The following is a 26,704-nucleotide window of genomic DNA, read 5'->3' on the forward strand; positions in this document are numbered from 1 at the left end:
TGGGAAAAATAGGTCGGAACTGGCTATAATTTTACTTAGTATAATCCCATAAGCCCCCGTCCATCATGTCCATAGTTTAGCCCCTCCCCCCAGAATGTATTTTCTTACAGTTGAGTTATTAAAAACAACCAGCCTTGTTTTTACAGTACGGGTACAGGGAGTACAGAATGGGTGCTTTGCAATAACAGCATTTATATTTCAGATTGTTGCAATTAAAATATGAGTCAAAGATGACAAAAGCGCCCAGAACAATCTGAACTGACACAACTCTTCTCTGAAAACAAAGGCCAGGCAGGGCCCCCAGCGCCTGCCCTGAGAAGCAGGTGTCGGAAATGCCGCCTTAGGCTGTGGTTTCCAGAGGAGGTGGCAGCGGGGCGTGCAGGAAGTCGAGGGGCCCGCAGGCGACAGCTGGACAGGGGGAGGTGACCGAGTGTGGGGCATCCTCTCTGTCTTCACAAAGGAGAAAAACAGTGGTAGGAAGAGGCAGCCGGGGCAGAAACTGGACAGAAGGACGGGAACTCTTGGCAAGTCCGTGATGAGTACAGATGCACCCCTGGTGTCTGAGATCCTCAGCCCAGAAGCCCCAGCGTGTCACACTCGGGGGATTTTTCAAGTCACAGGGATCGGGGATCCCTGCTTTGGTGCTTTCTACCTGTGTGACCCAGCACCGGCAGCCGACCCTTCACACTTCCCTTGTCTCCTTGCAAATTAGGCTGCTAAGCAGAGACCAGGTGGCTGGTTGTCAGGGAGGCTACAGCAGGGATTTCTTCTCCTTCTTCTTCTTAATATTCATTTACTTATTTATTTATTGGCTGCGTTGGGTCTTCCTTGCCGCACACGGGCTTTCTCTCGTTGTGGCGAGCGGGGGCCACTCTTCATCGCGGTGCGCGGGCTTCTCATTGCGGTGGCTCCTCTTGTTGTGGAGCACAGGCTCGAGGTGCGTGGGCTTCAGGAGTTGCAGCACGTGGGCTCAGGAGTTGTGGCACACGGACTGAGTTGCTCCGTGGCATGTGGGATCTTCCCGGACCAGGGATGGAACCCGTGTCCCCTGCATGGGCAGGCGGATTCTTAACCACTGCGCCACCAGGGACGTCCGCAGCAGAGACTTCTTGTGGGGGTGGGATGGGGCTGAGCCCAGTGACTTCTTCCCTCATGACAAGGAGGAACCGCACTCTGTTTCTTGGTGTCTGACTGCCGACCGCTTTTGGACCATCCTTGTGTCTGTTGCCCTTGTGCCCCAGGTCTGCACAAGCTGTTAAGAAAGCTTGGTGCTCCCTCCTTTGGGGCAAGTGGAAAATTCAGACCGGACCAGACCAGCCCCTGCCCTGCACGGGACCCTTGACGCTGGCCCTGCACCCACACCCCAGGAATCACCGCAAGCCGGCCTCCCCTCCGGCTCTCTCACACTTGTGTGGGAGCCCACCGTCCTCTCCCCAGAAAGACTCTTTTTTTTTATTTTTTTAATTTTTATTTTTTGGCCACACTACACGGCGTGTAGGATCTTAGCTCCCTGACCAGGGAGCGAACCTGTGCCTCTTGCATTGGAAGTGCTGAGTCTTAACCACTGGACCACCAGGGAAGTCCCCACCACCCAGAAAGCCTCCCCATGTGACTAATAAGTCTTGTCAAACCTTGTTGGGGGTGTGTTGACATGCTGTCATCAGCCTGCACCTCCAAACCAAAGTTTTAGGGGGGTGAGTCTCGCCACCTCTGCAGAGGACATCGCGAAACTACTTCTAAAGCCCAAGGAGGTCCCTCAAAGTAATAGGGCTGCTCTCCATCCCATGCCCTTCATCACGGGCACCCAGCGAAACTCAGACCACCCGTCCTGACAGTGCCGTCCCTGTGCTTCTGCTCAGGACACCCAATATCGACCGGCTTGCGGAGGAAGGCGTGAGGCTCACCCAGCACCTGGCGGCCGCCCCCCTCTGCACCCCGAGCAGAGCCGCCTTCCTCACGGGGAGACACGCGTTCAGATCAGGTTGGTGTTGTGCAGGGTGGTCAAGGCAAAAGCACATCCGAGTCCCCCCCACTGACTGTCCTTCAGAATCGGGTGGTGGTGGTGGAGGTACGGGGAAATGGTGAAAACAGGCTGTGCAATGTCATCGTCCTGGAATTAGGTAAATGCTACGCTTTATGTAGTCAAGCCAAAACAAACAAACAAACAAAAAACAGAAAGAGGTATGATTATCGGGAATTCAGAAAGCTGAAACTGTCCAGATGATGTTTGATGTTATTTGTTTAAAACCTTTGAGTCAGCCTTGATGAGGAGTCTTGATTTCCAGTGGGTTCTGGGGGAGTGTGGGGCTGAAGAGTGGCCCCTGAAGGTCCAGGTGCCCCTGAATCCGTGAAGCTTGTTTTCTGCGGCCAAGGGAATGTTGAAGATGTGATGAAGGTCAGGATCCTGACATTGGGTGACGATTCTCCCGGGTTATCCACGTGGGCCCAGGCTCATCACAAAAGCCCGTATAAGAAGGAAGGAAGAGGGTTGGAGTCAGAGAAAGTGGTGAGAGCTCGGTGCAGTTTACTCAGAAGATGGAGAAAACCCAGGGAAGGCAGGCGTCCTCTGGAAGGGGTTCAGCCCTGAAAACACCTTGATTTGAGGCTTGTGATCTCCAGAAATGCAAGGAAATAAGTCCATATTGGTTTTTGGGGTTTTTTTAAATTAATTAACTTCTTTATTTACTTATTTATTGGCTGAGTTGGGTCTTTGTTGCTGTGCACAGGCTTTCTCTGGTGCGGCGAGCGGGGGTTACTCTTTGTTGTGGTGTGAGGGCTTCTCATTGCTGTGGCTTCTCTTGCTGCAGAGCACGGGCTCTAGGCTTCAGCAGTTGTGGCACGTGGACTCAATAGCTGTGGCTCGCAGGCTCTAGAGCACAGGCTCCGTAGTTGTGGCACACAGGCTTCGTTGCTCCGTGGCATGTGGGATCTTCCTGGACCAGGGAAGTCCCGTATTGTTTTATAGCAAAGGGTTTAACCTATGACACCTAAACCCCAGCCCTAAGCGTAAGCCTCTACAAGGAATACAGCCCTGCAGGCGTCCTGTATTCAGCCAACACCTTGATCTTAGACCTCTCATCTTTAGAAGTGTAAGAACATAAATCCATGTTGCTTTATAGCAGCACATTTTTGAGGACTGGGTACAGCCGCGATCAGAAAATGAGTACAAAGAGCCACGTCAAAACGTGTGGTGTGAGAAGGTGCTTATGTTCCCCGTGGTCCAAAGTACGTGCAGTGGGAGTGACAGGGAACAGCAAGAAACCATGCAAAGTATAATCAAAACCCACAAAGTTACACCCACGTACACCCAGCACAGTGGCTAGACTGAAAAAGATGGACGTGGGGCTTCCCTGGTGGCGCAGCGGTTAAGAATCCACCTGCCAATGCACGGGACACGAGTCCCATCCCCGGTCCAGGAAGATCCCACATGCCATGGAGCAACGAAGCCGTGCGCCACAACTACTGAAGCCCACGTGCCACAACTACTGAAGCCCATGCACCTAGAGCCTGTGCTCCACAGCAAGAGAAGCCACTGCACTGAGAAGCCCGTGCACCACAACAAAGAGGAGTCCCTGCTCTCCACAGCTAGAGAAAGCCCGTGTGCATGAATGAAGACCCAATGCAGCCAATAAATACATAAATAAGTAAATACTTTTAAAAAAGAAATAGATGGACAGTGTCAAGTGTTGACAAGGAAGCAGAGGAAGAGGAAGCCCTTGAACGCTGCGGGTCAGGCACTCACGGGGCAGCCACGTGGACAGCTGTCGGTCTGCGTCTGCGTCCACTGAATACACGCGTGTGCCCTGACCCGGCAGCCCCTGTGCGTGTGCCCAGCATGTACACCTGCGTGTCTACGAACAACATGCATGTGAGTGTTCACGACGGCTCTGCACGTGAGACCCAAGTAGAGAAACACTTCATCCACAGAAAAGTGGAGGAGTACACGCGTGTAGTCACTTAAGAGTAATATTGTGTTACTGAACTTAGGCTCCGGCAAGAGAACACCAGAGTGGGTGACCGAAATAATAGACATTTATGTCCCCCAGTCCTGGAGGCTGGAACCTGAGACCCAGGGGTGGGCGGGGCCGGGTCCTCCCGAGGCCTCTCTCCTGGGCGTGGAGACAGCCGTCTCCTCCCTGTGTCCTCACAGGGTCGTCCCTCTGTGCGTGTCTGTGTCCTGATCTCGGCTTCATATAAGGACACCCGTCCTATGGGATCAGGACCCACCCTAATGCCCTGGTTTTACTTTAATCACCTCTTTAAAGACCCCATCTCTGAATACAGTCTCATTCTGAGGTCCTGGGGAATACGTTTCCACCCACTGTATGCTAGGAGCAACCTGTTCTCTCGCCCAAGAAGCTGTGATAACCAGAAAATGTGTCCAGGTATTGGCAAGTGTCCCCTGGGGCGGGAGCGGGGAGCAGAACTGTCCGTGGTTGAGAATCACTGCCGTAGATGATAGATAGATAGATGATAGATAGATAGATAGATATGATGGATGGATGGATAGAAGGATGGATGGATAGATAGAGGAAAGATAGATAGATAGATAATAGGTACATAGATACTTAGGTGATAGGTAGATAGATAAGGGTTAGATAGAATTAGATAGATAATAGGTACATAGATACTTAGATGATAGATAGATAGATAGATACTACATAGATAGATAGATACCAGATAGATAGATAGATGATAGATAGATAGATAGATACTACATAGATAGATAGATACCAGATAGATAGATAGATAGATAGATAGAGAGATAATAGGTACATAGATACTTAGATGATAGGTAGATAGATAAGGGTTAGATAGAATTAGATAGATAATAGGTACATAGATACTTAGATAGATAGATAGATACTACATAGATAGATAGATACCAGATAGATAGATAGATAGATAGAGAGATAATAGGTACATAGATACTTAGATGATAGGTAGATAGATAAGGGTTAGATAGAATTAGATAGATAATAGATACATAGATACTTAGATAGATAGATAGATAAGGGTTAGATAGAATTAGATAATAGGTACATAGATACTTAGATTACAGATAGATAAATAGATAGATAGATAGATAGATACAGAGGTAGATAGGTAACAGGTAGACAGTTAGATGATAGGTATATAGATAAGGGAGAGATAGTAGATATAGAATTAGATAATAGGTACATAGATACTTAGATGACAGATAGATAGATGATAGATGATAGATACTAAGGTCATAGGTAATAGATAATTAGATGATAGGTAAATAGGCAGATAGATAAGGGACAGTTACATAGTAGATGTAGAATTAGATGATAGGTACATAGATCCTTAGATGATGGGGAGACAGGCAGATAGACAGATAAGTAGATGATGGATAGATACATACACAGATGTACAGACAGAGTCTCTCACGTGAAGGCCGTGGGTTTCTCTTTGTCGGCACTCCCGGCATCTGGGGGGTGACTGATTCCCTGTGCTGGGGCATCCTGTACACTGTGGGCTGTTTCCACCAACTGGATGCTGGTATCACCCCTCCCCCTGCCGTGACCACCAAAACCCAGGTACCGCAGAGTGTCCACTGGTGGGGATGCATCCCCAGTGGAGAACCTCAGTTCCCGGCGGAGAACCTCGGCCGTAGCCCCCCGGGGAATGAATGCTTCCTCTCTGCTCTGCTTCCCAGGCATGGACGCCAGCGATGGGTACCGGGCCCTGCAGTGGAACGGGGGCTCGGGGGGACTCCCGGAGAACGAGACCACGTTTGCAAGAATCCTGCAGCAGCAAGGTTACACCACAGGCCTCATCGGTACGGGGATGGCGGTACGCGTGTCTTTCGGTGATGGGCCAAGGTCAGGGATCACAAGACCCTGCGTTCCTACAAGGAGAACAGGGATGTGTCAGAACCCAGATTTCCTGCCTGGTCCTTCTGGTGCCTCTCAAACGTTCACCACGTTGGAATCGAAGACTCATGTCTTTTTATATTAACTAATTAATTAATTAATTTATTTATTTATTTATTGGCTGTATTGGGTCTTCATTGCTGCACACGGGCTTTCTCTAGTTGTGGTGAGCAGGAGCTACTCTTCATTGTGGTGCGTGGGCTTCTCATTGCGGTGGCTTCTCTTGTTGCAGAGCACGGGCTCTAGGCGTGTGGGCTTCAGTAGTTGTGGCACGCAGCCTCAGTAGTTGTGGCGCATGGGCTTAGTTGCTCCATGACATGTGGGATCTTCCTGGCCTGCAGATGGAACCCCTGTCCCCTGCATTGGCAGGCAGTTTCTTAACCCCTGCGCCACGAGGGAAGTCCATGAAGAGTCATTTTGATTCAAAATCTTGCTCAATTAGCCTCTTTCCTTTCCTGGGCAAATCAATCTTCTCCTCTTGGGATTGGTCAGAAACTTCCAGAGGTTATCTTTCCTTCAGTGGCCACACCTCATCTCAAAAGCGCCCGAGTTAAAAATCAAATGGTGGAAAGCTTTGGAGGTGCGACATCCTTCTGCTTCGTTTTCCTCTCCACAATCCTCACTGCACCCCAGTGAGGATTAAAAAATGTTAAATGTTAAAAAAAAGGGGGGGAACCAGGACAGATTCCTACCTGTTCTGAAGACACTGTGTGAGCCAGGCAGGGAAGAGGGGGCATGGGACCTGGTTCCACTTCTCCACTTGGAATTTTTGGCAAATAGCACGTCAGAGCCTTTTCTGTGAGGTCAACAGCAAGTAAGTGCCCATAGAAAATCCCATTCTTGGATGTCGTCCTGGAATTTGAGATATGGGCTTTCTCATATTCTACCTCTGTTGTTGCAAAAGTTATTGCCTTTAGAAAGAATACTTGGGCTTCCCTGGTGGCACAGTGGTTGAGAATCCACCTGCCAATGCAGGGGATACGGGTTCCAGCCCTGGTCTGGGAAGATCCCACATGCTGCGGAGCAACTAAGCCTGTGCGCCACAACTACTGAGCCTGCGCTCTAGAGCCCATGAGCCACAACTGTCGAGCCCATGTGCCACAACTACTGAAGCCCACATGCCTCAAGCCCGTGCTGCACAACAAGAGAAGCCACCACAATGAGAAGCCCGTGCACCGCAGCGAAGAGTAGCCCCCGCTCACCACAACCAGAGAAAGCCCGCGTACAGCAACGAAGACCCAATGCAGCCAATAAGTAAATAAGTGAGTAAATACATTTTTTTAAAAAGACCAATATTATAAATCCACTGTGTGCCTTTCTCCTTCCGATTTCTATTAGATTTCTTTTCTGTTTCGAGTTTTGCCATTCCCTACCTTCCTGTCCACTGGCACCTGCAAATTTTTCTCAGAAGGGGATTCCCATCAGGGTTCCTTAAGTGTATTTTTTTCTTAAGTCCTTGCTTTTATCTGCAGGAAAGTGGCACCAGGGCGTAAACTGTGCATCGCGTGGGGACCACTGCCACCACCCGCTGAACCATGGGTTCGACTATTTCTACGGCATGCCCTTCACGCTGGTCAGCGACTGTCACCCAGACAGGCCCCCGGAACTGGACGCGGCCGTGAGGGCCAGGCTGTGGCGTTACACCCAGATCATGGCCCTGGGGGTGCTGACTGTCATGGCCAGCAAGATGACCGGGCTGATCTCCGTGTCCTGGAAGGCAGTCTTGGGTGCGGCCAGCCTGGTCCTCCTGTTTTTCGCCGCCTGGTACGCCAGCTTCGGGTTTGTCCGCCGTTGGAACTGCATCCTGATGAGAAACCATGACGTCATCCAGCAGCCCATGGTTTTGGAAACAGCAGCAAGTGTCATGCTAAAGGAAGCCATTTCCTTTATTGAGAGGTAATTACACCATCCAGTTTTTTTCGTCTGTTTGTTTCCTTCCAAATTCTTTACTTTTCCAGGTGTTGAGACAATATTTTTGAGTTGCGGTTACCTCTAGCAGTGAAACCAGAGCCAGCGATGAAACAGCCAGAATGCTGCAGTAATTGAATACATGACCATTTCTCTTTTTTTAATTAATTTATTTTTAAATTAATTTGTATATTTATTGGCTGTGTTGGGTCTTCGTTGCTGCACGCGGGCTTTCCCTAGTTGCAGCGAGTGGGGGCTACTCTTCGTTGCAGTGCGTGGGCTCCTCATTGTGGTGGCTTCTCTTGTTGTGGAGCACGGGCTCCAGTAGTTGTGGCACATGGGCTCAATAGTTGTGGCTCGAGGGCTTTAGAGCACAGGCTCAGTAGTTGTGGCACATGGGCTTAGTTGCTCCACGGCATGTGGGATCTTCCTGGACCAGGGCTTGAACCCGTGTCCCCTGCATGGGCAGGCGGGTTCCAACCCACTGCACCACCAGGGAAGTCCCTACTGTCCAATTTTAAATTGGAGGTGAGTTTTTCCTTCTTCTTTCAGAAATAAGCGTGGGCCATTCCTTCTCTTCGTTTCCCTGCTACATGTCCACACCCCTCTGGTGACCACAAAAAAGTTCCTTGGGAAAAGCCAGCATGGCTTGTACGGCGACAACGTGGAAGAGATGGACTGGCTTGTGGGTAAGTCGAGGCGCGGCCAAGCCTCATTCTGTCCCCACCTCACCGTGACAGCGTGGTGACGGGTGGGCCATGTCACCTGGAACCACGGTGCGGGAAAGAATAAAAGATAAAGGAAAAGAAGCACTCTCCCACATCATTCGTGTGTTCCTTCTGCCTTTCTGATTTCTTTGTGTACTTTTGCACAAAATCATCCTTCTAAAGCCTATGATTGATTCATTGATTGAGTGAGTGATTTTTTAAAGATTTTGGGGCTTTTTAAAAAAATTATTTTGTTTGTTTTCTGGCTGCCTTGGGTCTTTGTTGCTGTGCACGGGGTTTCTCTAGTTGCAGTGAGTGGGGGCTACTCTTTGTTGCAGAGCATGGGTTCTAGGCACAAAAGCTTCAGTAGTTGTGGCTCATGGGCTCAGTAGTTGTGGCTTGCAGGCTCTAGAGCGTAGGCTCAGTAGTTGTGGCACACGGGCTTAGTTGCTCCATGGCATGTGGGATCTTCCCGCACCGGGGCTCAAACCTGCGTCCCTTGCACTGGCAGGCGGGTTCTTAACCACTGTGCCACTAGGAAAGCCCTAATTTTTTCTTTTAAGAACTTTTATTGAGATACAGTTAACATGCAATAAACTACATATATTTAGAGTGTACAATTTGGTATTTTTTTCTTAATAGTAATGTATATATGGCAATCCCAATCTGCCAATTCATTCCCCCCCAACCCTTCCCACTTTCCCCACTTGGTTTCCATATGTTTGTTCTCTACATCTGTGTCTCTATTTCTGCCTTGCAAACCGGTTGATTTGTACCATTTTTCTAGATTCTGCATGTATGTTTTAATATACGATATTTGTTTTTCTCTTTCTGACTCACTTCACTCTGTATGACAGTCTCTAGGTCCATCCATGTCTCTACAAATGTCCCAGTTTCATTGCTTTTTACAGTTGAGTAATATCCCATTGTATATATGTACCACATCTTCTTTATCCATTCATCTGTTGATGGACATTTAGGTTGCTTCTGTGTCCTAGCTATTGTAAATAGTGCTGCAATGAACATTGGAGTGCATGTGTCTTTTTGAATCATGGTGTTCTCTGGGTATATGCCCAGCAGTGGGATTGCTGGGTCATATGGTAGTTCTATTTTTAGTTTTTTAAGGAACCTCCACACTGTTCTCCATAGTGGCTGTATCAATTTACATTCCCACCAACAGTGCAAAAGCATGCCTTTTCTCCACATCCTCTCCAGCATTTACTGTGTGTAGATTTTCTGATGATGGCCATTCTAACCGGTGTGAGGTGATACCTCACTGTAGTTTTGATTTGCATTTCTCTAATAATGAGTGATGTTAAGCAGCTTTTCATGTGCCTCTTGGCCATTCATATGTCTTCTTTGGAGAAATGCCTATTTAGGTCTTCTGCCCAATTTTTGATTGGGTTTTTTGTTTTTTTTTCATATTGAGCTGGATGAACTGTTTATATATTTTGGAGATTAGTCCTTTGTCTGTTGATTCGTTTGCAAATATTTTCTCCCACTCTGTGGGTTGTCTTTTCGTCTTGCTTATCGTTTCCTTTGCTGTGCAGAAGCTTTGAAGTTTCATTAGGTCCCACTTATTTATTTTTGTTTTTATTTCCATTACTCTAGGGGGTGGGTCAAAAAAGATCTTGCTATTATTTACGTCAAAGAGTATTTTTCCTATATTTTCCTCTAGGAGTTTTGTAGTGTCTGGCCTTACATGTAGGTCTTTAATCCATTTTGAGTTTATTTTTGTGTATGGTGTTAGGGAATGTTCTAATTTCATTCTTTTCCATGTAGCTGTCCAGTTTTCCCAGCACCACTTATTGAAGAGGCTGCCTTTTCTCCATTGTATATCCTTTCCTCCTTTGTCATAGATTAGTTGACCATAGTTTATCTCTGGGCTTTCTATCCTGTTCCATTGATCTATATTTCTGTTTTTGTGCCAGTACCATACTGTCTTGATCACTGTAGCCTTGTAGTATAGCAGTCAGGAAGCCTGATTCCACCAACTCCATCTTCCCTTCTCAAGATTGCTTTGGCTATTTGAGGTCTTTTGCGTTTCCATACAAATTGTAAGATTTCTTGTTCTAGTCCTGTGAAAAATGCCGTTGGTAATTTGATAGGGATTGTGTTGAATCTGTAAATTGCTCTCGGTAATATAGTCATTTTCACAGTGTTTATTCTTCCAATCCAAGAACATGGTATGTCTCTCCATCTGTTTTTGTCGTCTTTGATTTCTTTCATTAGTGTCTTATTGTTTTCTGAGTACAGGTCTTTTGCCTCCTTGGTTAGGCTTATTCCTAGGTATTTTATTCTTTTTGTTGCAATGGTGACTGGGATTGTTTCCTTAATTTCTCTTTCTGATCTTTCATTGTTAGTGTATAGAAATGCAAGAGATTTCTGTGTGTTAATTTTGTATCCTGCAACTTTACCAAATCCATTGATTAGCTCACGTAGTTTTCTGGTGGCATCTTTAGGATTTTCTATGTATAGTGTAATGTCATCTGCTTTTTTTGAAAAGCCTTTATATGATGTTTAGCAAAGAAACTTTTTAAAAATATTAATTTATTTGGTTACTATTTATTTATTTATTTATTTGGTTGCACTGGGTCTTAGTTGTGGCTCACTGGCTACTTAGTTGCGGCGTGCGAACTCTTAGCTGCAGCATGCATATGGGATCTAGTTCCCCAACCAGGGATCGAACCCGGGCCCCCTGCATTGGGAGTGCAGAGTCTTAACCACTGCACCTCCAGGGAAGCCCCTACAGTCTATGGTTTAAAACCACCATGACACTCACAGAAAGTGGGACAATGACGCTGTCATTCAAGGCACTGGACCAAAATCACTTTTCTTCTGTGGCTTCGAGAAAGCCTGCAGAGAACCAACTTCTTTTAAGAGTGTGTAAAGTGTACACTCTTAAAAGAAGCTAGAGGACTTCCTAGGTGGCACAGTGGTTAAGAATCCGCCTGCCAATGCAGGAGACACGGGTTCCATCCCTGGTCCGGGAAGATCCCACATGCTGCAGAGCAACGAAGCCCATGTGCCACAACTCCTGAGCCCACGTGCTGCAACTACTGAAGCTCGCGCACCTAGAGCCGATGCTCCCCAACACGAGAAGCCACCGCAGTGAGAAGCCTGTGCACCGCAATGAAGAGTAGCCCCGCTTGCTGCAGCGAAGCAGCAACAAAGACCCACCGCAGCCAATTAATAAATAAATAAATAAATAAATGTTTTTAAAAAATCAGATTACTATTTAAAAAGAAAAAGAAAAAAGAAGGTAGACGTGGAAACCCTTGCAATATAGCATAGCGTTTCCTGAAACAAGCATGGTGCTACATAGGACGGCATGAAAAGGCAAACAGCCCCGAGAAAGGGGGTCGGATGACATACTGTTTTCAAAGCCCTGCATTTTCTATTGCTGCACTTGTCCGTGTGGTTTAAAATCTTTGCCTTCCGTTTTTTCACGTCCGTGGGCTCCCCATGGATAAAGCGACTGCTTGGTTTCCAGTTGGCCACCTGCACCTGCTGAGTCTTGACCCCCATAGGCCAACAGTCACAGACGCTCACCACTCTGGCTTCCTGCAGTATAGACGGGCATCTCTCATATCATCGTTTCTCACCAGGCCCCCTCCCCTCCACCCCGCTCCACACACACACACACACGCTTTATATAGACACGTGCTGCACAGACGCAAACAGGGCACCTGGATAACATCCCACTGGTGATCCACGGGCTTTAGGTGTTTATTCTGTTTTTTGTATCGGTGATACCTTTCAATGCTACATTGTCAGAAAAATTAGATACACCTTGCCACTTAGCAATTACCTTCTTCACGGTGGTCTCCTGGCGACCTCGGGTCCTTTTCCTGGACTGTCTGGCAGTGGTTATGCATTCAAAAACGGGGGATCGTGTTGAATTCGCGGATGCTGTTTTATTTACGTCGCCCTGACACATCCCATCTCTCGTAAAGGGGAGATTCTCAACGCCCTTGAAGAACATGGTTTGAAAAACAGGACACTCACGTACTTCACCTCTGATCACGGGGGACATTTGGAGGCAAGAGATGGACACGTCCAGCTGGGCGGATGGAATGGAATGTACAGAGGTAGGGCTCATGGTCCTTGGGGGTTAAGGGCACATACGGGATGAAGGAAATGACAGCTCCCAGGGAAGGTCAGAGGAGAAGCAGAGGTAGAAAAGAGGCTGCTCTTTCAGTGTTGTTTTTCTTTTTATCGGGCCACGGCATTGAAAATGCCAAGTCCTAACCACCTGACTAGTGAGGATTTCCTGGGGGTGCTCTTTCAGACAGAACCATTTTTGTTTATTATTTTCTTTTAGTATTTTTTTAAATAAATTTATTTACTTATTTATTTTTTATTGGCTGCATTGGGTCTTCGTTGCTGCACACGGGCTTTCTCTAGTTGTGGCGAGTGGGTGCTACTCTTCATTGTGGTGCACGGGCTTCTCATTGCAGTGGCTTCTCTTGTTGCAGAGCACGGGCTTCAGGTGCATGGGCTTCACTAGTTGCAGCCCGCGGGCTCAGTAGTTGTGGGCTCGCGGGCTCTAGAGCACAGGCTCAATAGCTGTGGGTCACAGGCTTAGTTGCTCCACAGCATGTGGGATCTTCCCAGACTAGGGATGGAACCCGTGTCCCCTGCATTGGCAGGTGGATTCTTAACCACTGCGCCACCTAGGAAGTCCCTCTTTTAGTACTTTTTGTTTTATCTTTATCACTTTTTTTTAATTACAAAAGTAATACATACAAAACGTTTTTCCCACAATACCAAAGTACATAAAGTGCAAGGAAGTGATCCTTCATCTCCCAATTCCAGCCCTGAAGATAAACGTTGACAGTTTGCGTATCTATCCAAGCTCTTTACTGTCCATATAAGACGGATATGTGTGTTCAAAGGCTTTTCTTTTAAATAAAAATAGGATCGTATGCAAAAAAAAGAGTCCGCTCTTTCAAAGGGAATTTCTTTTTTTTTAAAGTATAGTTGATTTACAATATTATGTTAGTTTCAGGTGAACAGTGTAGTGGTTCAATATTTTATAAATTAATTAATTATAATAAAAAAGAAGTGAGGAAGGGCTAGGAGAGGCCAGTGAGGAAACAGGTGGGAGGTAGGGTGAAGAGCCAGGAGAGGAGAAGGCAGGTTCCCAGGCGCCACGCCCAGCCATCCATCCAGAAAGAGGACGGAAGGCGCTGAGGTCAGCCCGCCGTCCATTTGTGTGGAATCCCAGAGCCAGCTCTGCCTCTGAAGTCCCACCTCCCACCTCCTGTTTGTTGAGGTGGCTACAAAGACCTGCCGAATTTCACGGGCAGGAGGTGTGAATCTTCTGAAATGCAGTCTTGCCCACGTGTTGATGAGGCTATGAAAATATGATTTAGAAATTATTACCCTGATATGAGCACAGACCCAAAAGTCCCTCTAGGACAAGAGGAAAAATGGAAGTAAATATTTTGATAAAGACTTGATTTACTTTAAGATAACCAATACATCTTTCTGTATGAAGGATAAGAATAGGAGGTCCCCTATGTCCTCGTTATGACTGCAGAATAGCATCTTGTTAGCTTATTAGTTTAGTAGTAAATCATCAGGGCCCCACACAGGTGGGGAAGTGACCATTTCTGCAACTGTGGTTGCAACCAGTTTGGGGACCTCCAGGCAGCCACAGTGTGCCTTCACGTTGGGTTGGCCAAAAGGTCATTTCGGTTTTTTCCGTAGCATGGCTCTAGTAGTGCTTAGTTGTCGTTAATGTCACTCAGAAGGATTTCATTAGCTTGTATGGCAACAGCTGTCCTATTAGCGTGCATTTAAGAAGACGTATTAAAATTGCTGAATTTTTGTGTAGCCATTTTAATATTGAAGATGGAAGAAAAAAGCAACATGTTCAGCATATTGTGCTTTATTATTTCAAGAAAGGTAAAAATGCAACTGAAAGGCAAAAAAAAAAAAAAAAGAAAAGATTTGTGCCGTGTAAGGGGAAGGTGCTGTGACTGCTCGAACGTGTCCAAAGTGGTTTGTGAAGTTTCGTGCTGGAGATTTCTCGCTGGACGGTGCTCCACGGGCGGGTAGACCAGCTGAAGTTGACGGCCATCAGATCCAGACATTAACTGAGAACGAGCAACGTTATTCCACGCGGGAAACAGCCGACATTCCCAAGATATCCACGTCAAGCGCTGAAGATCATTTGCACCAGCCTGGTTATGTGAATGGCTTTGATGTTTGAGTTCCACGGAAGTTAAGTGGGGACCTCCCTGGTGGCACAGTGGTTAAGAATCCACCTGCCAATGCAGGGGACACGGGTGCGAGCCCTGGTCCAGGAAGATCCCACGTGCCGCGGAGCAACGAAGCCCATGCACCGCAACTACTGAGCCCACGAGCTACAACTACTGAAGCCCGAGTGCTTAGAACCTGTGCTCCGCAACAAGAGAAGCCACCGCACTCAGAAGCCCGTGCACCACAACGAAGAGTAGCCCCCGCTCTCCGCAACTAGAGAAAAGCCCACACACAGCAACAAAGACCCAACACAGCCAATAAATAATTAATTTAAAAAGAGAAGGTAAAGCGGAAAAAAAAACCTTCTTGACCATATTTTTGCATGTGATTGTCTACAGTATACGTGGGTGTCTAGATACACACACAGGTGCACCCAGGTGTGTGTCTAGACTGGACCATCTCCTGGAGCATCCTGATGATGTGATTGCCTTCCAGGTGGCAAAGGCATGGGCGGCTGGGAAGGCGGGATCCGCGTCCCGGGGATCCTGCGGTGGCCTGGGGTGCTGCCCGCCGGCCGCGTGATCCACGAGCCCACCAGCCTCATGGACGTCTTCCCGACCGTGGTGCAGCTGGGGGGCGGCCAGGTGCCCCAGGACAGGTACCCTCCTCCCTAAGTCCTGAGAGCTCCTCCTTTCTGCTTCCGTATTTTAGGGGGGGAAATGTACAACAGGAGAACATTATTTTTAAATTTTTATTTATTTAACTTTTTTTTTAAATTTATGTATGTATTTATTCATTCTGTTTATTGGCTGCATTGGGTCTTCGTTGCTGCACACGGGCTTTCTCTAGTTGTGGCGAGCCGGGGCTACTCTTCATTGCGGTGCGCAGGCTTCTCACTGTGGTGGCTTCTCTTGTTGAGCACAGGCTCTAGGCACTCAAGCTTCAGTAGTTGTGGCAGATGGGCTTAGTAGTTGTGGCTCACGGGCCCTAGAGCGCAGGCTCAGTAGTTGAGGTGCATGGGCTTAGTTCCTCCGTGGCATGTGGGATCTTCCCGGACCAGGGCTCAAAACCCGTGTCCCCTGCATTGGCAGGTGGATTCTTAACCACTAAGCCACCAGGGAAGCCCCAGGAGAACATTTATTTAAAAGTTCTCACGTTCTCAAATGTCGGGGACAGGCTGATGTGAAATGACCAAACCCAGTAAAATGTAAAATCAAAGGAACGATTGGGTCCAGCTACTCGTTTGGCGGTTTTGGTACGATTTTACAGTCAGCCTCACCATCAGGAGATTCAAGCATCAGGACATGACGTCTCCCGACAATCTGAAACGCGATCGTGCCCACAGGTCGGTCAGGCTGTGACAATATGATTTTCAAATGATTTATTACTGCGACATTAGCACACAGCCAAAAAGTCCCTCTGATACAAGAGAAGACATAGAAGTAAATATTTTGATAAGAGATTTGATTTTACTTCATTTGAGATAACCGGTCAGGGACTTCCCTGGTGGTCCAGTGCTTGGGACTCCATCCTTCCACTGCAGGGGGCACGGGTTCCATGCCTGGTCGGGGAACTAGGACCCTGCATGTCACGCTCATGGCCAAAAAAAGAAGAAAAAAAAAGAAAAGAAAAAAGATAACCGATAAGTATTTCTGTATGATGGATGATAATATGAGGTACCCTATGCCCTAGTTCTTACTGCAAAATAAGCATCTTATTAGTTTGTTAGTTTCATAGTAGATCATCAGCGTTCTCCAGAAAGAGAGAGCCAATACTGCATATGCCGGTGTCTGTGTGTCTGTCTGTGTGTCTGTGTGTGTGAGATAAGCGATTCATTCTAAGGAACTGGCTTATGCAATGGCAGAGACTGGCAACCTGAAATTCTGATGTTGGGACACCAGTAGGCTGCAAACTCAGACAGGATTTCTATATTACTGTCTGTTTTTTAAATTATTCAATTTATTGATTGGCTTCGTTGGGTCTTCGTTACTGCGCACGGGCTTTCTCTAGTTGCGGCGAGCAGGGGCTGCTCTTCGTTGCACTGCACGGGGTTCTTATTGCAGTGCCTTCTTTTGTTGCAGAGCACAGGCGCTAGGCACGCAGGCTTCAGTAGTTGTGGCATGCACGCTCAGTCGTTGTGGCGGACGAGCTTAGTTGCTCCGAGGCATGTGGGATCTTCCCAGACCAGGGATGGAACCCGTGTCCCCTGCATGGGCAGGCGGATTCTTAACCACTGCACCACCAGGGAAGCTGCTCTATATTACTGTCTTGAGGCAGAATTTTATCTCCTCCAGGAAACCCCATTCTTGGCTTTCAACAGCCTTCAACTGATAGGACGAGGCCCACCCTCATCACACAGGGTGATCCGCTTCAGTCGACGTGTGCTGATTGTGGATCCTAGCCCCACCTACGAAATACCTTCCAAGTGGGACATCCCTGATGGTCCAGTGGTTAGGACTCCGTGCTTCCACTGCTGGGAGCCCGGGTTCGATCTCTGGTCCAAGAACTAAGATCCCGCAAGCTGCACGGCATGGCCAAAAATCAACAAAAAAATAATGAAAGTACCTTCATAGCAACACTCAGGACAGACATCACCACCCAGACAAGCGGATGCGTATAACTGAACCATCCCAATTAGGTGTAGTTACACATAAAACAGCAGGCTATGCTATAAATGCTGTACCTACATTCGCCTTCAAAAACAACAACAACAACAGGCTAAAACTGCTCTTCTGTTGTAAGGAAAGCGACCACATTTCTACATTAAATGCAGATAATGGACTGAAAAAAATGACTGGGTGTAAGAAAGGACCAGCAGGTCATGTGCCCATGCCTGGCGTCCTGTATCCAGCCACTTTACAGATCTCACAGCATATCTTGGGGTCTATTATGCGTTAAAAGGTTTCTGCTGGAAATAGTCACAGATTTAAAGAACGAACTTATGGTTAACTAAGGGGAAAGGGTGGGTGGGGAGGGATAGACTGGGCGTTTAGGATTGACATTACACTTTACTATACTTAAAACAGGTAACCGGGCTTCCCTGTGGGCGCAGTGGTTAAGAATCTGCCTGCCAGTGCAGGGGACACGGGTTCCAGCCCTGGTCCGGGAAGGTCCCACATGCCGCGGAGCAGCTAAGCCCATGCACCACAACTATTGAGCCTGTGCTTTAGAGCCTGTGAGCCACAACTGTTGAGCCCACGTGCCAAAACTCCTGAAGCCCGCACACCTAAAGCCCGTGCTCCGCAACAAGAGAAGCCACGGCAATGAGGAGCCCGTGCACCACAGCAAAGAGTAGCCCCTGCTCGCTGCAACTAGAGAAAGCACGTGTGCAGCAATGAAGACCCAACACAGCCAAATAAGTAAATAAATAATTTATTTATTTGAAAAAATCTTAAAAAGAATAAAATAAAATAAAATAAAATAAAATAGATAACCAACAAGGACTTACTGTATAGCACAGGGAACTCTACTCAATATTTTGTAACAACCTAAGTGGGAAAAGAATTTGAAAAAGAATGAGTACTTGTATGGGTATAACTGGGTCACTTTGCTGCACACCTGTCACATCATTGTTAATCAACTATACTCCAATATACAATAAAAATTTTATGTAAATTAATAAACCAAAAAATAAAAAGCGATTTCTGCTGCTGCAGCACTCCACCTAGAGGCACAGGCAGTCCAGAGGGAATTGAAGAAGACTTGGTGTTAGTATCTGGGGTCAGCACGGCGTGTGTCGGTGTGTCGGTGTCTCTGGTGTGTCTGGTGTGTCGGTGTGTCGGTGTGTCTGTGTGTGTCTGGTGTGTCAGTGTGTCTGTGTGTGTCGGTGTGTCTGTGTGTGTCTGGTGTGTCAGTGTGTCGGTGTCTCTGGTGTGTCGGTGTGTCTGTGTGTCTGGTGTGTCGGTGTGTCAGTGTGTCAGTGTTTCTGGTGTGTCTGGTGTGTCGGTGTGTCTGGTGTGTCTGGTGTGTCGGTGTGTCGGTGTGTCTGTGTGTGTCTGTGTGTCGGTGTGTCTGTGTGTCTGGTGTGCCGGTGTGTCGGTGTGTCTGTGTGTGTCTGCTGTGTCGGTGTGTGTGTCTGGTGTGCCGGTGTGTCTGTGTGTGTCTGTGTGTGTCTGGTGTGTCAGTGTGTCTGTGTGTGTCGGTGTGTCTGTGTGTGTCTGGTGTGTCAGTGTGTCGGTGTCTCTGGTGTGTCGGTGTGTCTGTGTGTCTGGTGTGTCGGTGTGTCAGTGTGTCAGTGTTTCTGGTGTGTCTGGTGTGTCGGTGTGTCTGTGTGTGTCTGGTGTGTCTGGTGTGTCGGTGTGTCTGTGTGTGTCTGTGTGTCGGTGTGTCTGTGTGTGTCTGGTGTGCCGGTGTGTCGGTGTGTCTGTGTGTGTCTGCTGTGTCGGTGTGTGTGTCTGGTGTGCCGGTGTGTCTGTGTGTGTCTGTGTGTGTCTGGTGTGTCGGTGTGTCTGTGTGTGTCTGTGTGTGTCTGGTGTGTCTGGTGTGTCGGTGTGTCGGTGTCTCTGGTGTGTCTGGTGTGTTGGTGTGTCTGTGTGTGTCTGGTGTGTCTGGTGTGTCGGTGTGTCTCTGGTGTGTTGGTGTGTGTGTGTGTGTCGGTGTGTCTGTGTGTGTCTGGTGTGTCGGTGTGTCTGGTGTGTCGGTGTGTCTGTGTGTGTCTGGTGTGTCGGTGTGTGTGTCTGTGTGTGTCTGGTGTGTCAGTGTGTCTGTGTGTGTCTGGTGTGTCTGTGTGTCGGTGTGTCTGTGTGTGTCTGTGTGTCGGTGTGTCTGTGTGTGTCTGGTGTGTCGGTGTGTGTGTGTCTGGTGTGCCGGTGTGTCTGTGTGTGTCTGGTGTGTCGGTGTGTCTGTGTGTGTCTGTGTGTGTCTGGTGTGTTGGTGTGTCTGTGTGTGTCTGGTGTGTCGGTGTGTGTGTGTCTGGTGTGTCGGTGTGTCGGTGTGTCTGGTGTGTTGGTGTGTCTGTGTGTGTCTGGTGTGTCGGTGTGTCTGTGTGTGTCTGGTGTGTCGGTGTGTGTGTGTCTGGTGTGCCGGTGTGTCTGTGTGTGTCTGGTGTGTCAGTGTGTCAGTGTCTCTGGTGTGTCGGTGTGTCTGTGTGTGTCTGGTGTGTCGGTGTGTCAGTGTGTCTGGTGTGTCTGGTGTGTCGGTGTGTCTCTGGTGTGTCGGTGTGTCTGTGTGTGTCTGGTGTGTCTGGTGTGTTGGTGTGTCCGTGTGTGTCTGCTGTGTCTGGTGTGTCGGTGTGTCTGTGTGTGTCTGGTGTGTCGGTGTGTCAGTGTGTCTGGTGTGTCTGGTGTGTCAGTGTGTCTCTGGTGTGTCGGTGTGTCTGTGTGTGTCTGGTGGGTCGGTGTGTCGGTGTGTCGGTGTGTCTGTGTGTGTCTGGTGTGTTGGTGTGTCTGTGTGTGTCTGCTGTGTCTGGTGTGTCGGTGTGTCTGTGTGTGTCTGGTGTGTCGGTGTTTCTGTGTGTCTCTGGTGTGTCTGGTGTGTCTGGTGTGTCGGTGTGTGTTCTGCTTCTGGAGCACTGCCTGCAATCTGGGCAGCCTCGGGAAGACAGCTCACCTCTGCTCCACTGTCTGTCATCTGGGGTCCTGGCAGCCTTGGCATTTGAAAGGCCCCAGGTTCAGAATGCAGCCTGAGTGGCCTTGGTCTGATTCCCTCCTGTGGTCTCTTCACTGAATCAGGGTGATCGATGGCCGGAGCCTGGTGCCCCTGCTGCAGGGAGACACTGAGCGCTCGCCACACGAGTTCCTGTTTCATTACTGCGGGGAGTACCTCCATGCCGCACGCTGGCACGAGAAGGACAGTGAGTACACGCCTCGCTCACAACACAGGGGGTGGCTTGTGTTAGTCAAGGTTATCCAGAGAAAGGGAAGCCAGAGGATGTGTGGGTGGGTGGATGGATGGGTGGATAGATAGATGTGTAGATAGATGAATGGATGGGTAGACTGATGGATGGATGGATGGATGGATAGATTGATGGATGGGTGGATGGATGGATGGATGGATGAGTGGATGGATGGGTGGATGGATGGATGGATGGATAGATTGATGGATGAGTGGATGGATAGGTGGATGGATGGATGGGTGGATGGATGGATAGATGGATGGATGGGCAAATAGATAGGTGCATAGATACATAGTTGATAGATGCATAGATGGATTGATGAATGGTAGGTAAATAAATAGGTGAACAAGAAGACATGATAGGTGAATAGATAAAGAAATAGATATAGACAGATAATAGATGAATAGGTAGATAATAGATAGTTTAGATACATATAGATATGTAGAGGGAAAGATATATAGACAATAGATAGATGGTAGATGACAGACACATGACAGAAACATGATAGAGAGATGAAAAGATGTAGATTGAGGCATAGGTGATAGATGAGGGTAGATTGGGTAAATAGAGACAATAAATAGATAGATGATAGACAGATAGGATTGATAGATGACAGGTGGATGGATAAAAGGATGGATGGATAGATGATAGATAGATAGATAGATAGATAGATGATAGATAGATAATGATAGATTGGTAGATAGGTGATAGATGATTGATAGATATAGAGATAGATAATCGATGGGAGATAGATGAAAAATACTAGATAAGACATAGATGATAGAAAGGTGATAGGTAGATGACTAGATAGATAGATAGGTAGGTGACAGACATTGGCTTTAAGGTACTGGCTCACACAGCTGTGGGGTATGTCAAGTCTATAATCTCCAAGGCAGCCTGGGAGGAGCTGACGCTGCCTTTTTGGCTCCAAAGGCTGGAGACCCGGGTTGAATGTCTGTGCTGCAGTCTGGAGGCAGAATTCATTCCACTTTGGGAAACCTCCGTCTTTTTCTTTTTTAAGTCCGTCCACTGATTGGGTGAGGCCCACCTACATCATGGAGGGCAAGCTGCTTGCCTCCGTGTTTCCTGATTCCACTGTTCACCTCATCTCATCAAATACCTTCCAGGTGATATCTAGACTGGCGTGTGAGCCCGTATCTGACAGCTTAGCCTGTCCACGTTGACACGTGACGTGCATCTTCAGAGAGCCAGCCCCTTTCTGACACGACAAGAAGATTCACTTGATACCTCAAGAAAGGGGAAGACTGGTGCTGGCCCCATTGGTGGGGGAAGGGATTTGCGGTCTGCAGTCCGGGCCGACCTGTGACTGGCTTAATTATCTGAGGTGTGGCCCCGTGAACGCCTTGAGGTCATAGCAGGACCTTGTCAATCATGCTATCAATATATCCTCTTTGCTTCTGTGTCTAAAAGTAATACTGGGACACCAAACAATGAAAACTTGGGGCACAGGAAAAGAAGACTCTAAGGCATCCGTAACTCTAATCCCTGCACAGAGCCCCCTGGGGACAGAGACACACACAGACACACACACACACCCTGATTTGACAACAGTGATGTCAAACTTAGACCACCCACCGTACGCTTCTCTCTCCTCTCTCCTTACTGGACGTGGGCTGCCGATGAGGGGTCCCCAGTGCTGGTGCCTGGCCAGGTGTCCAGTGGGCGGGTTTGTCCCGCCCTGACCCCCTCCCTGTTTGCATCGTCTAGGCGGAAGGCTCTGGAAGGTCCACTACACGACCCCACGCTTCCACCCCGAGGGCGCGGGGGCCTGCTACGGCCGAAGCGTGTGCCCCTGCTCTGGTGACGGCGTGACCCACCACGACCCCCCGCTGCTCTTCGACCTCGCCAGCGACCCTTCCGAGGCCCGGCCCCTGTGCCCCGGCGCCGAGCCCCTGCACCGCGCGGTGCTGGCCAGGGTGGGTGAGGCGGTGCGGGCGCACAGGCGGACCCGGAGCCCTGTGCCCACTCAGCTCGCCCTGGGTCACATCGTGTGGAAGCCGTGGCTGCAGCCGTGCTGTGGGACCTTCCCCTTCTGCTCCTGCAGCCGGGACGGAGACCCCGGGGAGACGTGACCTCGCCCCCGGCCGGCAGGGCTGTCACCAAAAGGACAGGTGGCGGAACGGAGTGGGTGAGGATACGGAGAGAACGGGACCCTTGTGCACTGCTGCCAGTGGACACCTGTGGGGAACAGGATGAAGGGTCCTCAAACCATGAAAAATGCAGTTCTCCGAGGACCCAGCAATCCCCTTTCTGAGTATGTATCTGAAGGCGATGGAAACAGGACACATTGAAGACGTATCTGCACCCCCACGTTCATTGCAGCACTGTTCCCATTGGCCAAGATGTGGAAACAACCTAAGTACCTTATCAATGCATGAATGGATAAGTAAATTAATTAATTAACTAATTCATTTATATATATTAAAATTATATATATATACACACACAGATAAAACACAATGGAAAATTATTTGGCCATAAAAAAGGAGGGAAATCTTGCCACGCGTGACAACATAGATGGACCTTGAGGACATTATGCTACGTGAAATAAGCCAGAGGAAGACAAATATTGTATGATCTCACTTATGTGTGGAATCTTAAAAAAAATAATAATAAAGTTATAGATATGGAGAGTAGATTGCTGGCTGCCACAAACTGCGGGGTGGGGGAATTGGGGAGACGTTGGACGTACTTCCAGTTATAAGATGGATCAGTTCTGGGCTTCGGATATACTGCATGGTAACTATAATTAACAAGAACGTGGGACCCCCCCGGGTGGTCCAGTGGTTAGGACTCCACGCTGCCACTGCACGGGGCATGGGTTCGATCCCTGGTCAGGCGTGCTCCAAGGTACAGCCAAAAAAAAAAGGATTAAAAAAAGAAATAATGTATTATTAAGTTGAAGTTTGCTAAGAGAGTAGATCTTATGTGTTCTCATCCCTGACACACAAAGAATGGTAACCATGAGATGTGATGAGTGTCTTAATTAACTTGACGGGGTGATCCTTGCAGGGTGCAGACGTGTATCAAATCATCACATTGTACACCTTAAATATATACAATGTTATGTATCAATTACATATACTTCAATAAACCTGGAAAATAAACTTTATAAAAGGACAGGGACAGCTCCCCTTGAGGGCCAGAACTATGAGAGAGGACTCAGGGACCGGGCTGAAAATATATAAACCTTGGTCCTAGCTTAAATTTCCTTTTCTTGGGGAACAAGTCGTGGTCAAGGAGTGGGTTTCAGTTTTCTCATCTATGAAACAAGGGATCCCAGTGGACACTCAGTAATGTCCCTCTTGTTTCTCTTCTAAAGCTCCAGGTGGGTGAGATTCTGAGCTCCCAATGCAGGGTGCCTGGGTTCGATCCCTGGTCGGGGAATTAGATCCCGCATGCCACAACTAAAGATCCTGCATGGCCCAATGAAGATACTGACCTGGCACAGCCAAAATAAGTCAATAAATAAATATTTTTAAATAAAGAAATAAATAAAGCTCGGGGGTTACCACAGTGACAATGTCCGATTTTTTTACCCATCCATCTTGGAGCATCCTTGAAATCTCATTGCTTCCGTGAACAACCCCACACAATGGCAGGCAAAAGTGTTCATGCCTACTCTTCAGGCAACAGAGGAAAAGTAAAACAGCTTTGAGTCTGTTCTTTAATTGCTGATCTCAAGTCTTCAACCCCACACGTGAGGACCACTGCCCAGGTGTCCTCTTTTCTTCAGTTAGAGATTACTTTGAGCTGCTAGTAACACACACCAGGAATACAAATGCTGTAAATGAGAGGGAGGCATGTTATTTCCCAGATAATAAGAGGGAAGCAACCCAGGACTGGCAGCCTCTTTCCAACTCCTTGCTTTACCATCCTTTGCCTCATGGTCTTAGCGTGGCTGCTGCTGCTCCAGGCAGTGTGTAGACATCCCAGGCAGCAGGAAGGAGGAAGGAATGGGAGCAGAAGGGCGTTCCTCCGAGTTGAGTCAGTCTTGGAAGGGGATTATCCAGAAGACTTTTAATTGTCCGATTAAAAGACTTGTTTAGCAAAAAAAGGATCACATGAGCAGATATGTCTGGAGAGACCATTTTAACCCCGGGGCACAAAGCCAGGCAGGAGCCTTCCAACACTTACAGGGCTGCCAGCTTACATTCCTCAAGTGCCTAAGATGTGACCAGCGTCTTCTGTAAATCAACTCCAGTGCATGTTATGCTCCCACCCACTCCTCCGGCTTGTCCCTCTCACTAGGCAATGAATGGGGCATGGTGACACCTTGATTTTAGCTCAGTGACACCCACGTCAGATGTCTGATGTCTGGAACCGTTAAGATAAAGATTCTGTGCTGTTTGGGGCCACTGAGTCGCGGTGATGTGTTATGTCTGTAAGAGGAAACTAGCACACGCCCCAAACGCATCTGCCCTGGTGCGCCGTTCACACCCAGGAGTGATGCTAGGTCGCTGTACCTTGTACGTCCCCGTTCAGCTTGACTCTGCACCTGCCCTTGGGGTGAACATTCTCCAGGTGCCCTGCAGCTCTGCAGCCTTGAGCCCAGCAACCCCTGGTCCCTGAATGAACCCACCCTCCCTGCCTGGATGGGACGGGGTCCCTGCTGCCCACACCCCGTGGGCATTCGGACGCCTGACCCAGGCAGCTTTCTACGACCTGTAAGCCATTTCTCTGCTCTTCCTAGACGTTTACGGGACAGAAACCCTCTCTCTTCCCAGCCATCCAGGGAAAGACTCATTCCCCACGCTTTTGGGGACGGAGAGAAACCCACCAGATCAGGCGGCAGTAGGGAGGGTAACAGGCTTGAGGTTCAAGTTTATCTCCAGCCAGGATTCCTCAGCCCTGATGTGAGACCCCCACAACACCCTGCACCTCTATTAGGGGAAAGTCACCTGCTTGGTAGCCTTTTAAAACCATCACAGTCCCCTGGCGACTGTGAGCAGCTGTGGACAAGAATGAAATATGTTTCTCTTTGTTTTCAAAACTCCCTGTGTTCCCCGACCCAGAGAACATGCAAGAAAGAAAAGAAAGAAAAAAAAAAACTAGAATAGACTTCAACGCCTTTCTTCTCTCCGTTTTCTTATTTAAAACCCCCGAACGTTCTTCCCACCTGTAAAACCAAAGACGCAAACGAGTGCGCTTCCAGTTTAGAGGTTCCAGCTGCCTTTGTTGAACACTGTATTTTATTTTATTTTTTTAACATTTTAAATGTCTGCAGAAAACCTTCTTTGGGGCTTTTTTTTTTTTTTTCCATCCTTTACAACGTTCTGATATGCTCCTTGTGAGTTACATTCAAGTCAAACCTCTTTCCTCTCGTGAAATGTGGTCAGTATTACACAGCGTTTTTTTTTTTTTTTTTTTGGCTGCACCGCTAGGCACGTGGGCCCTTAGTTCCCGGACCACGGATTGAACCCCCAACCCCTGCAGTGGAAACGGGGAGTCTTAACCCCTGGACCGCCAGGGAAGTCCCTGTGCAGCTTTTATTGTGTGTTTCCATGGTAACGTGTTGCAAGACTGATCCTGAGAAAAAAAAATGAGTCTTAGCAGATAGGTGAGTGGCCAGGAACTGGGGAAAGACCCCTGGAGAAGGGCGCTCCTTCAGACCCCAAGTGCAAGGAATGAGCCCTGAGCCCCAGGGATGTAATAAGCTGGCGGGCCCCAGAGTCGATGCACCACTGAACTGAACAAACTCAGTCTTTGTCTCCAGGGCGCCTGTAAGTCTGGACTTTGTAGGTCTCCAGGGTGCCTGTAAGTCTGGTTTTTGTGGGCCAGAAGATTTATGGTTATGTGGTTAAAGTTCACAAGGCTCTCTAGAGACCCCAGGGTCTTTTTCTCCAGTTAAAGAGTTTGCACAGTTACCACCGGCTTGACCGGTTGAGCAGGCTGTTGTAACCAGGTGACCACAGAGCTGTGACCGGTCCCCCACCTCCAATGTCTGTCTGAGCCACGTGGCACCCTCACTTTCCCCCACAGCCCTCGCTGCTCCGTCCACGGGCAGGGCAATGGGGCGCTTTGGGGCTGTTTCTGACCCGCGGGTGCCGGCTGTCTGCACCTTTGTGTCCCTACCCGCTCTCCTCTGCCTCCGTGGACAAAGCATGTCACCTGCCTTCTCAGTAAAC

The 26,704-nt window shown here is 48.3% G+C and overlaps 1 protein-coding gene across 6 annotated transcripts in view; it reads left to right on the plus strand.

The window, feature by feature from the left end:
* Positions 1 to 24,534, plus strand: part of ARSD (arylsulfatase D) — a 29,134-nt gene extending 4,600 nt beyond the window's left edge. For 2 of the 6 annotated variants that reach the window (XM_057718919.1, XM_057718921.1), the window contains exons 3-10: positions 1,860 to 1,981; positions 5,681 to 5,803; positions 7,370 to 7,793; positions 8,358 to 8,494; positions 12,469 to 12,603; positions 15,218 to 15,380; positions 20,392 to 20,513; positions 22,284 to 24,531. In XM_057718919.1, coding sequence (XP_057574902.1) covers positions 1,860 to 1,981; positions 5,681 to 5,803; positions 7,370 to 7,793; positions 8,358 to 8,494; positions 12,469 to 12,603; positions 15,218 to 15,380; positions 20,392 to 20,513; positions 22,284 to 22,648 — 1,591 coding nt within the window. In that variant the 3' untranslated portion in view covers positions 22,649 to 24,531. The other 4 variants (XM_057718923.1, XM_057718924.1, XM_057718920.1 and 1 more) reach the window with 4 other exon arrangements.
* The last annotated feature ends 2,170 nt before the right edge of the window (positions 24,535 to 26,704 follow it).

Source organism: Hippopotamus amphibius, chromosome X (assembly GCF_030028045.1).
Source record: "Hippopotamus amphibius kiboko isolate mHipAmp2 chromosome X, mHipAmp2.hap2, whole genome shotgun sequence".
Taxonomy (NCBI): Eukaryota; Metazoa; Chordata; class Mammalia; order Artiodactyla; family Hippopotamidae; genus Hippopotamus; species Hippopotamus amphibius.